At 49.0% G+C, this 13,704-nt stretch overlaps 1 protein-coding gene across 1 annotated transcript; it reads right to left on the bottom strand.

Moving 5' to 3' along the window:
• Positions 1–1,586: 1,586 nt before the first annotated feature.
• LOC120944909 (POC1 centriolar protein homolog A-like) lies at positions 1,587–13,375 on the bottom strand (the record flags this gene model as incomplete). The annotated part of the gene is given in 9 exon segments (XM_040358669.1): positions 1,587–1,706; positions 3,127–3,291; positions 3,610–3,756; positions 4,746–4,814; positions 6,882–7,015; positions 8,545–8,660; positions 9,959–10,066; positions 11,365–11,544; positions 13,204–13,375. Coding segments are annotated over 9 exon segments (1,187 nt in total), but the record flags the coding sequence as incomplete, so codon positions are not given.
• Between the last annotated feature and the right edge of the window lie 329 nt (positions 13,376–13,704).

Below are 13,704 nucleotides of genomic sequence, written 5' to 3'. Positions count from 1 at the left end.
CGGAGGGAGGAGCTAGGGAGCTTCCCCCCAACTTCTAACCTCTCCGGAACCGACGTCCCGTAACCACACCCCCTGAGGGGAGGAGCCGCTTGTCACACGCCTTGTCGTCAATGTCCTAGATGTGAATGGAGAGAGTCCGGGAGCGCGCCTGTCATAGACATCAATGGGGGAAGGCCCGGGAGCGCGCCTGTCATAGACATCAATGGGGGAAGGCCCGGGAGCGCGCTTTGTGCCCGCGGACAGCATTAGCATATTTTAACCCCTTGGTGACCCTCCAGGACTTCTGACACTTTTCATTTACAACTTAAAATTTGTATAATTTTGATACAAAATAGATACAATCCCCAAACATATTTATTTATTTTTGTTAGTGGAGACCCTGGAGAATAAAATGGCGATTGTTTAAAATATATATAAATATAGTATTCGGACAGCATTTTTTATTTATTTAATTTTTGATGGGGGGGGGGGGGGAGGGAAATACACTTTAATTTTATTTCGGTTGTGCTTTAAAATTGCGTACGGCGGTGGAACCGCGCCAAACTACAGTACCTAAAAATCTCCATCAGCGACACTTTAATCCCTTTTGCTGCCAGAGACGTTTTTTGCACGTTTAAAAAAAAAAAAAATAATAAAAAAAATTTAGGCCTGAAGATTACATAAAACCCCCTAAACTGATATATTTTCTCAAACCCGACAACTGGGAGAATAAAATAGCGGTCGTTCCAATTTTGTACGTCTTACGATATTACCGCAAAAGGGTCAAGCAAACAAGGAAAAAAAAAAAAACCCCACTAAAGTGAATTTTAGGGGCAAACAAATGCAATAAAACACCCAAATTGGTGAGAACATGAAAGACGAGGTCACCCCCCCAAGTACATAGACACCCAACATGGTGACGTCTGTACCCAATATTTTCTATAGGTGATGCTTCATAAGCCGCCCCCGCCCCCCATAGGTCATCAGTTTAGTGTTATGGAGGAGGTCTGGGGTAGAATATCACTCGGACGCCGGCGTGTGCAGATACGTAACATGTTAATTGACGCTTTCACGCGTAGGTGCCCCCAACACATGCATTTAAATTTGTATGTTGGGGACTTTTTTTTTGGGGGGGGGGGGGGTGTGTTTAGGGGTCATGTTATGTGCACACGCACTTAATATTTTTTATCATTAAAAAAAAAAAATTACACACACACACACACACACACACACACATTAAAAAAAAAAAAAAAAAAGGGGGGGGGGGGGGGGAATAAAAATAAATATATTTTTTATTATTTAAATAAAAAAGTTAAGTGTGTGTATATTAATATATATATATTTTAGTTAAAGTTACCTCCCCCATCACATAGGAGACAAAAAAGTTGGGGTTTGCGACGAGTCGCAGCTCATTCTTTATTACGGAGAGTGTAAAGTCGCGCTGAACGCGTGCAATACGGCAGTCACATTCCTGTGAATGGAGCTTCACTTAAAAAACACAAAATAATAAAATAAAACGAACACACACCACATGAAAGACGATTTTTTTTTTTTACAAACAATTTATTAAAATAAAATATAATAAATATTTACACGCAAAAACGTAAAAACAAAGACCCTCGGCGTTGAGGTCACATGTCGCTATGACGGGCGGGGCCCCTCTTCTCTATACATTCCCTCAGCTTGTCCTCGGTCAGGGAAAGTCTGTGCTCCAGAATGGCCACCGTCTGTATGGAGAGAGGACAGACCGGTCACATGACAATGGAGGACCAATGATAGGGGGGGGGGGGGGGTTGGAATATGAAGGATGGTCCAAAACCGATAATTCATAAGTGTTTATACTGGGAGCACCCTGCAATGGGGGGGGGTTTCTATACTGGGAGCACCCTGCAATGGGGGGGGTTTCTATACTGGGAGCACCCTGCAATGGGGGGGTTTCTATACTGGGAGCACCCTGCAATGGAGTGGGGGGGTCTATACTGGGAGCACCCTGCAATGGAGTGGGGGGGGGTCTATACTGGGAGCACCCTGCAATGGAGTGGGGGGGGGTCTATACTGGGAGCACCCTGCAATTGGGGGGGGGGGGGGTCTATACTGGGAGCACCCTGCAATGTGGGGGGTCTATACTGGGAGAACCCTGCAATGGGGGGGGGGGTTCTATACTGGGAGCACCCTGCAATGGGGGGGGTGGTCTATCCTGGGAGCACCCTGCAAGGGGGGGTCTATACTGGGAGCACCCTGCAAGGGGGTGACCCTAGGGGGGGGGGGGATAAATAAAAAAAATAAAAAAAAAAACTTGCTGGAATAACCCACCCGGAGGTCGTATTCACGCCGGATTTATTCAACCGCTCTTGCAAGTCACTTTCTCTCCACCACCTCCATTCACTAACCTTGTATTCTGAGAAAAGAATAGATGGTGTTCTAGGATTGGGTCGAGTAGACAAACATCACAATCTCCCAAACGTCCAATCACAGAACACCTTGTATTCTGTAAAAAGGTTTTCTGAATGGATGAGGTGGAAAGAAAAGTGACTCACAAGAGCAGTGCTGAACGGAATCTTAAAGCCGATTGGAAATCTGGCAAGGAGTTCCGCGACTGGATGAGGGGATATTGCGACATTCCATCTGCCCAATCATGGAACACCTTGTATTCCAAAAGAGAGAAAGGGGGGAGGAGGGGGGGGGGGAAGAAGCTCCGCCCACACAGCTGCATCATTCAGTGAACAAATGAGCTACAAACTACTGTTGGTAGTGCAGCGGACGGCGTGTATGGGGGGGGGGAGGGGGGGGGGGGTGAGCACTCCCTGATCTCCAGGAACCGTCTGCCTGTATAGGAGGTCGGGGGGGGGATCTCTATACGGAGGGTGCAGGAGCCTGGCATTGCGCCACACATGATGATCATGGGTGCGATGCTCTGCAGGCTCCAGAAAATAAATCCACATTATTTTTTTACCTGCAAATATATTTAGTTTATTTATTTTTTTAAAGGGAGATTTTTCTTGTTTTTTTTTTTTATGCTGATCCTGAGAGTGGGGGTGTAGGGGGGGGGCAGTAGGGTGTAGGGGGCGGGGGCAGTAGGGTGTAGGGGGCGGGGCAGTAGGGGGCGGGGGCAGTAGGGTGTAGGGGGCGGGGGCAGTAGGGTGTTACCTGGGTGAGGATATCCAGCTGTCCCACAATGTGCGCCAGAGTGTTGGTGACGCTGTGAAGGGCGCTGGGCTCTGGCTGTGCAATTATCCGATCCTCAGATGGCGTTCCGGGGCTCCGCCTTCCCTCCACGTTCACAATGTTACCGGGCGCATCAAAGTCACCCGCCTGGAACCGCAAAACACGCAAATCAGCAACCGGAGGAAACATTCCCTACGCTACACTAATATGGGGACACCGCGCCCAATCTGACACCCTGTGTGTCCCCCAATGCAGAACGTCTGTACAGCAGCTGCATCAATATTCCCTGCACAGGGATGTATGGAGAACCTGGAGCCCGTATACATGGCCCCTCCCCCCCACACAGTACACATGGCCCCTCCCCCCCCACACACAGTACACATGGCCCCTCCCCCCCACACACAGTACACATGGCCCCTCCCCCCCCACACTCTCCAGTGTCTCACAATCGAAAACATTGATCACCTCGTATATCGGATGACTCGAGGGAGGGGGATGGGTCGGTTTGGGCGGACATCTTGCTTTGGTCTCCATGGCGTTGGTCTCTCGCGCTCGGTGCTTCAGGAGGTCGCTGTAGGAGGAGGAGTCAAAATTTGTTTTCCACACCATAATCTGAGGGAGAGAAAAGTGAACCACGATGAGAATCCGACTAGAGAGAGGATCCGTCCGCCATAATTCTCTCCGCACGTTTCCCCCCCCCCCCATCCCCGAATATATCCGAGCCGCACGTTCCCCCCCTCCCCAATATATCCGAGCCGCACATCCCCCCACCCAAATATATCCGAGCCGCACGTCCCCCCCACCCCAATATATCCGAGCCGCACGTCCCCCCCACCCCAATATATCCGAGCCGCACGTCCCCACACCCAAATATATCCGAGCCGCACGTTCCCCCCACCCCAATATATCCGAGCCGCACATCCCCCCCCCCCCCAAATATATCCGAGCCGCACACCCCCCCACCCAAATATATCCGAGCCGCACATCCCCCCCCTCCCCAAATATATCCGAGCCGCACACCCCCCCCACCCAAATATATCCGAGCCGCACGTCCCCCCCACCCCAATATATCCGAGCCGCACGTCCCCCCCCCCCCAAATATATCCGAGCCGCACACCCCCCCACCCCAATATATCCGAGCCGCACGTCCCCCCCTCCCCAATATATCCGAGCCGCACTTCCTGTGTGATGGAGAAACCGATCGTTTGTTGTGGTTCCCCGACATGCACAATCCCTCCATTGCCCCCCTTCTAAAAAGAGGCTGGAAACTAAGGTGGGCAAAAAAAGAAAGAGTGTACAGCTTGTATAACAAATAACTTACAACAGGAGAGAGGAGAGAGGGACTCCCCATTAGATTGTCAGCTCTTGTGTTTTATTCTAGCTGTATTGTCTCCATTTTATATTGTAAAGTGCTGCGTAAACTGTTGTCGCTCTATAAATCCTGTATAATAATATTATCACTCTGGGGGGGGGGGGGGTTTGGGGGTTGAGGACGGTGTCGGCACTCAGAGTGCGGCTCTCTCACATTCCAGGTACGCTCACGCGCCGCGCGCTCACACACACTGCCGAGTATTCCAAATATTTCCGTCACTCGCACTTACTTGTTCATCGGATCCCCCGGAGGTAAAGAAATCTCCTTCACGTGAAAACCTGACACAAGTCACGGGACCCTGCGTACAAAACATCAGAAATCATCAACTGTAAACACAACGCGGAACGATGGGATAATAAACCCCGCCCACTACACTTCTCACACCCAAACCATTTATTATACACCAATCAGATGTGGCGGCTGCATTTGTTTTCAAGGCTCACCCCCCCCCCCCCCCCCTCCATGTTTTCACCTAGTTATCCGGCCAGCAACACCTCCTGTATGAGCGTGCCCCCCCACACTGGATGAAGGAGCAGGGGGGGGGGGGGGGGGGGGAATGGTCAGGTGGACTGACAGATTTAGATACACTAACGCCAAAACTCCAGCTCATGCTTTATAATCAGTTACAGCAAAACTTGTTTTTTTTCCATTTTGGGATAAAGAGTTTATATAAAAAGCTGATCATTGTAAGCACCCCTGTCAGTGGTACATGGTTTGTCTCACTGTAACATCTGTAGGACAGCTTGTTCTTTTTAAAAGAAGAATAATGCCCTGTACACACGATCGTTTTAATCGGGCGAACCAATCGTGTGTGGGCCCCATCAGTTACACACCCCCCCCCCCCAATCGGTGAAAAAAAACAAAAAACATAGATCCTGTCTTGAAATTATCTGATGGTTAAAAAACCGATAGAAAAAATAAAAAAAATCGTCTGTGGGGAAATCCAGCGGTCAAAAATCCATGCAATCCACGCTTTTTTCTGCATCAAGAACGCATGTCTAGTCGGTTATTTGGTTTTCAATGACAATTCACACCACTGCAGGCAGTTCCAGAAACAAAATAAAATGTATATATAAAAATCTGCCCTGGAACACAGAGTTGTGTTATTTTATGTCTTTTTATCTGCCGGGAACACCTTTGTAAGAAGTGAAGACATTCGGAGAGAAGTCCAGCAAGGTGCGTGACATCGCCTGGACTTCTATTATTTACATTTGACTGGTTTATAGTACTCCTGAAAGACCGCTGATCCTCATCTCTGCAGCCACTATGCCTGCCCCTCTCCTGCCCAATCACAGAAGTTTTGGTAAAATACAAAGGCTTCTGTGATTGGGCGCTAGAGGAAAGTACAGTCACTGCAGCCGCTATGCCCGCCCCTTCACAGAAGCCTTTGTGTTTTGTGAATGTGTTCTGTAATTGGGCGAGGGGAGGGGGTGGGCATAGAAGCTGCAGTGGCTCTCCTGCCCATTCACAGAAGCCTTTGTATTTTGTGAATATGTTCAAATACCAGACTTTTGTGACTGGGGAGAGGCAAGCATAGCCTCTATTGCCCATTCATAGAAGCCTTTATATATTTTGTGAAGGCGTTCTGCTTAATGGGGGGGGGGTATAGCAGCTGCAGTGACTCTCCTCTCCTGCCTATTCATAGAAGCCTTTGTATTTTGTGAATATGTTCAAATACCAGACTTTTGTGACTGGGCAGAGGAGGGGAGAGGCAAGCATAGCCTCTATTGCCCATTCATAGAAGCCTTTATATATTTTATGAATGTGTTCTGCTTAATGGGGTGGGGGGAGGGGTGGGCATAGCAGCTGCAGCGACTCTCCTCTGCCTATTCATAGAAGCCTTTGTATTTTGTGAATATGTTCACATAATACCAAGACTTGTAATTGGACAGGAGGAGGGTAGTGGTTGGCATAGCAGCTGCAGCAACTCTACTGTTGAAGGTGCAGAGATCAGTAGTATTATAAAACCAGTCAAATGTGAATAAAGAAAAGTCCAGGAGGTGTCATGCACCTTGTTGGACTGGACTCATAGCACGCCTTCACTTCTTACAAAGTTCTGCTTCAAAAAAACAGTTCCAGGTCTGAATATTTTTACATAGTTAGGTTGTTCCAGTTTGGTCCAGTGTAACTCTCTATACACCGTACCGGGCCGATGCCGCTGGAAATCGCTGTATAGACGTCACTACTACAGGGACCTCCTTGAGCTTCACCGTCTTGTGCTGAGTGGCCGCCCTGCAGCATTGGAAACACAGGAGGTCAGCCGCTCAGCCTTCCGGACCGTTCAAAGATTTACATCCACCAAATGAATGCCAAGCGTTCTGATTGGACGAGGCGGAGGGGGGATGTGTTGGGTATGACCCGTTACCTGATGTCCATGAAGCGTATACAATAATCGTCCTTCCAGTAAGTCCAGGATCTTCAGGGTGGAGTCATTAGAGGAGGTGATGAGATAATTCCCGGAGGGATGGAAGGAGAGCGAGTTCACCACCCCGCTGTGCACTGCAAGACAAGAGATAAAATCACCATCTGTATCCACTTTGGCTGGATTTCCCCTCACTTCCTGTGTGGTCACAGAGACAGGAAGTGAGGGGAAATCTGCCCTAAAAAATACAGACAGAACGTTTCCCCCACCCTCTGTTTTGGTGTGGGCGCCCATCTTTGAAAAACTGGACTCTGCTAAACTGACCAAAAATAGTTTACTTCCAAATCACCAAAAGGGGATTCTTAAACTTCTAATATATATATATATATATATATATATATATATATATATATATATATATATATATATATATATATATAATCTCTCTCCTCTTATATTGATGGGTACACAGTTTCAGGATATCATGTGACTGATTATAATTTCCCTCTTTAATGGACACACAGAGCACAGCTCAGGAGCAAGTCTGCAGGGGGGAGGAGCCAGAAGAGGAGGTTTGGGGAGAAAAAAATAAATAAAAATAAAAGTTAGAGCTGGCAAGTGTGACATGATTGTAAAGGTATTAAAAATTGTAACCCCTTGCTTGCTTGCTGGGCACTCCCCCCCCCCTTCCAGCCCAGGCCAATTTTGAGCGCTGTCACACTTTGAACAATTACGCGGTCATGTAACATTGTACACATAGGACGACATTTTTATATAATTTTTTTTCACACAAATAGAACTTTCTTTGGTGGTATTTAATTACCTCGGGGTGGGGGAGGGGGTTATTTTTTGCTAAACAAAAATTTTAGAAAAAAAAACAAAAAAAAAAACAAAAAACAAAAAAAAACAAACAAACACAACACTTTCTTAGTTTGTTATAAAATTTTGCAAACAGGTAATTTTTCTCCTTCACTGATGTGTGCCGATGAGGCGGCACTGTGTGTGACCGATGTCCCGTTTACACCAGTCGGTAATCTGCTTCCACCCTCCCCCTCCTCGTGCTTTCAGGAAGGAGGGATAATGAAGCAAGTAGAAGGAAGCAAGGAAGGATGTAAGGAATGGGAAAGAAAGAAAGAAAGAAAGAAAGAAAGAAAGAAAGAAAGAAAGAAAGAAAGAAAGAAAGAAAGAAAGAAAGAAAGAAAGAAAGAAAGAAAGAAAGAAAGAAAGAAAGAAAGAAAGAAAGAAAGAAAGAAAGAAAGAAAGAAAGGAAGGAAGAAAGGAAGAAAGGAAGAATTGATGGCTTCTGTTAATATCATGTGATCCGCTGTCATTGGCTGACAGCTGATCACATGGTAAAGGGCTGGGATGGGCCCTATACTCCGATTAGGTAAGCCATCCCGGCAATGTAATGCCACACCGTAGCCATCTTTATCTTTCAGCCAATAGCGCGGCATCAAGTGCTTAGAGAATTAAACCTTCAGAATGTAAGCTCTATGAGCCGGGCCCCCCTGTATTGAACTCTCCCCCCCCCCCTATACATTGTAAAGCGCTGCGTAAACTGTTGGCGCTCTATAAATTGTGTATAATATTATCAGTAATAAAATACAATGTAGATACAGCCTGAGATGAGGCGGCGGCGGGGCCTCAGGTGGTGAGCATTGTATACCTTGGTAGTGTTGGAGGAGTTTGTTCATTCGAATATCCCAAACTTTCACCGTGTTGTCAGTGGCAGCCGCAGCAATACAAGTCCCGCTGGGGTGAAAGTCCACGTAGTTCACAAACCTGCAAGAAGAGCGAGAAGAAAGCGGAGTTCACGTGTGGATTGGACGCGGTTTTCACTGCATTCAATCGGCATGACATGCGAGTGACCGGCTCTCAATGGAGCCAATTCACACAGATCCGGGACGGGCGCGGTGCCAATTCCAACAGGGTCCCGAGTGTTTTTGGGTCCCAAGTGTTTTTGGGTCAGTTTCAGGTGCTAATTCAGGCAAAAATTTGGACTCGAATCGCACCTGAACCAGTGAACAGAAACGCACCGTCCACCGTCCATGCTGGGAACCGCGGCCGCACATATGTGAACCTGGCCTCATACAGGGGGGGTAAAAACATCATACTGAAGATGTCCGTCCTGATTACCTTCCCCTTATTACATGTATCCCTCCCCCAGTAAGTAAAGGAAGCCACACAGGACCTCCACTGTCTATCTCTAGGGACAAATGCCTTGAAGGGAGTCTCTGGCTGGGATGTGGACATTCAGACATTTATTTATTCCAACAAGAACTAAATGGAGCTTTAAAAGAAGATGCTCTTGCCGACCTCTGTAGGCTCAGGCACTGTGGAGCAATTCATTGTCAAAGTTCACAATATCATCAATTAAGTCACCCAAGTCCTCTCAGTAACTTCACCCTTCTTGCATCCCCCCACCAGCACTGACATAGCAGCTTAGCCCCCTGCTCCTCCCCCTCCCAGCACCGACATAGCAGCTTAGCCCCCTGCTCCTCCCCCCTCCCAGCACCGACATAGCAGCTTAGCCCCCTGCTCCTCCCCCCCCCAGCACCGACATAGCAGCTTAGCCCCCTGCTCCCCCCACCAGCACTGACATAGCAGCTTAGCCCCCTGCTCCTCCCCCCTCCCAGCACCGACATAGCAGCTTAGCCCCCTGCTCCTCCCCCTCCCAGCACCGACATAGCAGCTTAGCCCCCTGCTCCTCCCCCTCCCAGCACCGACATAGCAGCTTAGCCCCCTGCTCCTCCCCCCTCCCAGCACCGACATAGCAGCTTAGCCCCCTGCTCCTCCCCCTCCCAGCACCGACATAGCAGCTTAGCCCCCTGCTCCTCCCCCCTCCCAGCACCGACATAGCAGCTTAGCCCCCTTCCCCCCCCCCCCCCCAGCGGTGACTTAGCAGCTCAGCTAAGAATTGCTCCACAGTGCCTGTAGCCACAGAGTATAATACTACGAATAAGAATGTTCACTGTCAGGGTTCACAAACACACACACACTTTAATACATTTGCTGCCTTTGAATTTACATCTGAAAAATCAAAACAAAAGATTGCAGCGACCTCAGTGTGAGGGACTCACCCGGCCTGCTCACAGAAGGAGTGGATACATTCTCTGCTGGTTTTGTCCCACAGCTTTATGGTTTTATCATCGCTGGCGGATACGATGAGCCTTCCGTCCGGGGAAAATCTGTACAGGAAGAGATAGAATGAGAACCTTCTACCATGTATGGAGGACACCCCCAATCCGGAACCTTCTACCATGTATGGAGGACACGCCCAATCCAGAACCTTCTACCATGTATGGAGGACACGCCCAATCCGGAACCTTCTACCATGTATGGAGGACACACCCAATCCAGAACCTTCTACCATGTATGGAGGACACGCCCAATCCAGAACCTTCTACCATGTATGGAGGACACGCCCAATCCAGAACCTTCTACCATGTATGGAGGACACGCCCAATCCAGAACCTTCTACCATGTATGGAGGACACCCCCAATCCGGAACCTTCTACCATGTATGGAGGACACTCCCCAATCCAGAACCTTCTACCATGTATGGAGGACACTCCCCAATCCAGAACCTTCTACCATGTATGGAGGACACACCCAATCCGGAACCTTCTACCATGTATGGAGGACACGCCCAATCCGGAACCTTCTATCATGTATGGAGGACACGCCCAATCCGGAACCTTCTACCATGTATGGAGGACACGCCCAATCCGGAACCTTCTACCATGTATGGAGGACACCCCCAATCCGGAACCTTCTACCATGTATGGAGGACACACCCAGTGCCGAGACCAGAACCTTCTACCATGTATGTCTGCCATTCCCCCCCAACCCTCTACACCCACCTCTATCCATTTCTTCACATAAAAAAATTAAAGTGATATTCATTTTTTGTTTTTTTAAATAACAAACATGTTAAACTTATCTGCTCTGAGCAAATCATTACACAGAGCAGCCACAATTCTCCTCTTTTTGGGTCCCTCTTTTCTGCTCCTGGCCCCTCCCTCCTGCCAGGGCCCCCCCACAGCAAGCAGGCGCACTCTTGAGCCATTGCTCAGAGTGTCTACTCACACACAGAGCTGCAACTCAGCCCGCCCCCTCTCTCTCCTCATTGGCTGTGATTGACAGAAGTGGAAGCCAGTGGCTCCTGCTGCCATCTCAGCCAATGAGGAGGGAGAGTCCCCAGAGGGGGGGCTGCTGCACAGAGTAGTGTTTTTTTTTTTTAACCTTCCTGTATAGAATAAATACAAGAAGGTAAAAAATCTGAAGCCTTTAGAACCACTTTAAAGGAGCCCATATTGGTTCACATTGTTGCAAATACAACCCCCCCCCCCCCCCCCTATAAAAAGTGTCTGCTGGATCTCTATGGATAAAGTTCACATGACAGCCCAGCCGGTCTTACTATAACACAGAGGTTGTACAGGGGGGGGGATGATGATGATGGTGCTCCCGGTGCCGGGGCCCTCACCTTGCACAGCGCACCCAGTTGATATGTTGGTTCAGAGAGAAGAGGAACTTCTGCCGGTGAACCGTCCAAACCTTCACCGTCTTGTCATCGGACGCCGTGACCAGAGACTGTCCGTCACCAGAGAAGCTGACACTGCGCACCGTGCCGGTGTGAGCCTTAAACACCGTGGATTCTCCTTTTCTGCAACAAAAACATCAGAAAATCTCATAACTTCCATACAGGGGAGTATATAGGGGGCAAAAAAAAAAATAAATAAAAAAAAAAGGGGGGAACGGAAGTAAATATATTCTACCGCACATCCTCCCCCCTCCCATATTCTACTGCAAACCCCCCCCACCTTCTCTATTACAATGCAGTTTCCTTGCTTTGTATTTTATAAAGCTCTCCCCCCTTTTCCTTCCAGAATATATAAAATCTGAGTCTGGCTACATTGGAAACTTGGAAATATTTATATATAGATAGAGAATATTATATATATATATATATATATTCACTTTAAAACTTACCAGATAAATAAAATGCAAACATTTATTCCATCAACTCCGCACAAAGGGGGTTCAAGTGTATATAAAGAATAAATATCCTCTGTATGGCTTCTTCCAGGGGAGGACGTGGGGTGGGGGTTGGGGGGGGGGGGGGGGGGAGGTCAGGGTACAGCCAGGCAATTTGTATTTTTGGAGAGGACAGCAATGGCTCCCATCTCCCAGCACAAGAGATATTTAACACTCTTTGCATTTATTGATTTCTCCTCTAGGTGGCACCACTACATCAATCCCGATCACAGGGAAGCCGTGATAGTAAAAGGTGCCGCACATAAGAAAATAACGACGTCCCCCCCAACAGCCGGCACCACAATTGGGGGACATTCAGTTTGGAGGTCAGACTGAGGTGTGACTATCGAGTACGGGGCAACGTTCTGCAGGGGGGGCTGACAGAAATCTGCTCACAACTTAAAGGACCCCCAAAGCATTACACATCAATGGCAAAGTAACAGAGTCACCTAAAGTGATTGTAAAGCTTTGTGTGGCCCGATGCTCCTTTTCTGGGGTCCCCCCAGGCTCTTCTCGAGTGGCCCCCACAGGAGAGCCGTTTCCATGAAGGTACTCATGCCGGCGCGCTCCCGTGTCCTGCTGAATCCATTAACACAGATAGCGAGACTCGCCCCCGTCCCCCCATGTCACTGGATTTTATTGACAACAGTGGGAACTGATGGGGATATGGACGTGGGCGGAGACATGGGCGGAGGAGTTTGCTTTGAAAAACAAAAATGAATGAAATGTCTCATTTGGTTTCTGGTGCTCACATACAGTGTAGTTGTGCTTTACACCCCCACCCCCCTTAACAGAAGTCAGAGAACAATGGTGTGGGTCCCCCCCCCCCCCCCATGTCCTGAAGTGATAAGTAGAGTGGCAACCTCAGCCTGGACTCCAACCAGGCCACGCCCCCAATGCATTACACGCCGCCCCCCAGAGCTTAGTCATGGGGATCCCCTTATACCTCCATTCAGGGTGAGGAAAAACACAACCCCAATCCATCTTGTAGGAGCTTTTACAAGGCTGGGTACGGTCTCCCATCCCCCATGTGGGGGAGTGAGGGGGATGGGGAAGTGAAGCGCAGGGTCACTATAGGTACATACAAGCGCCCCATATTAGTTACAATATCTCATTTAGACCAAATTCGCTTTAAAGAGCCAACAGTCCGTAAAGTGTCCCAGGGGGTGCAAAGTGTCCCCGGGGGGGTGGAAAGCGGCCCAGGGGGGGTGGAAAGCGGCCCAGGGGGGGTGGAAAGCGGCCCAGGGGGGGGGGGGGGGTGGAAAGTTTAAGCTCCTCCTCTACTCACATGCTCGGCACCCAGAGGCGGACGGTCTTGTCTCGGGATGATGAAGCCAGGAGGTGTCCGGAGGGTGAGAATTCCACGGACATGACGGCGTCTTTGTGGCCGACGAAGCGATAGGCTCTCATCTGAGGCTTCATGTTCCACACCATCACACAGGAGTCTATGGAGCCGCTCGCTGCAACCCGGAGAGACAACAATTACTGAGCAATCCAATGGAAGACCGACCAATCGCTGAGCAAAGGCAGAGCGCAACTCCAGCTCGGTACATACCTGAGGGTCCGTCTACAACAGAGGTAGGCAGCCTGGGGGCCCTCCAGCTGTTGCGGAACTACATTTCCCAGGAGGCATTGCAAGGCCGGCAGTTACAATTTCTCCCAGAGGCATGATGGGACTTGTAGTCCTGCAACAGCTGGAAAGGCCCCAGGTTCCCTCCCCCTTGCTCTAGAAGGTAGAAGTGTGAGGAGGTAGAGGCACACCTTGCTCTGACCTCTAGTGTCACCAGAA

Source organism: Rana temporaria, chromosome 7 (genome assembly GCF_905171775.1).
Source record: "Rana temporaria chromosome 7, aRanTem1.1, whole genome shotgun sequence".
Taxonomy (NCBI): Eukaryota; Metazoa; Chordata; class Amphibia; order Anura; family Ranidae; genus Rana; species Rana temporaria.
This window is presented reverse-complemented; position numbering and strand designations above follow the sequence as displayed.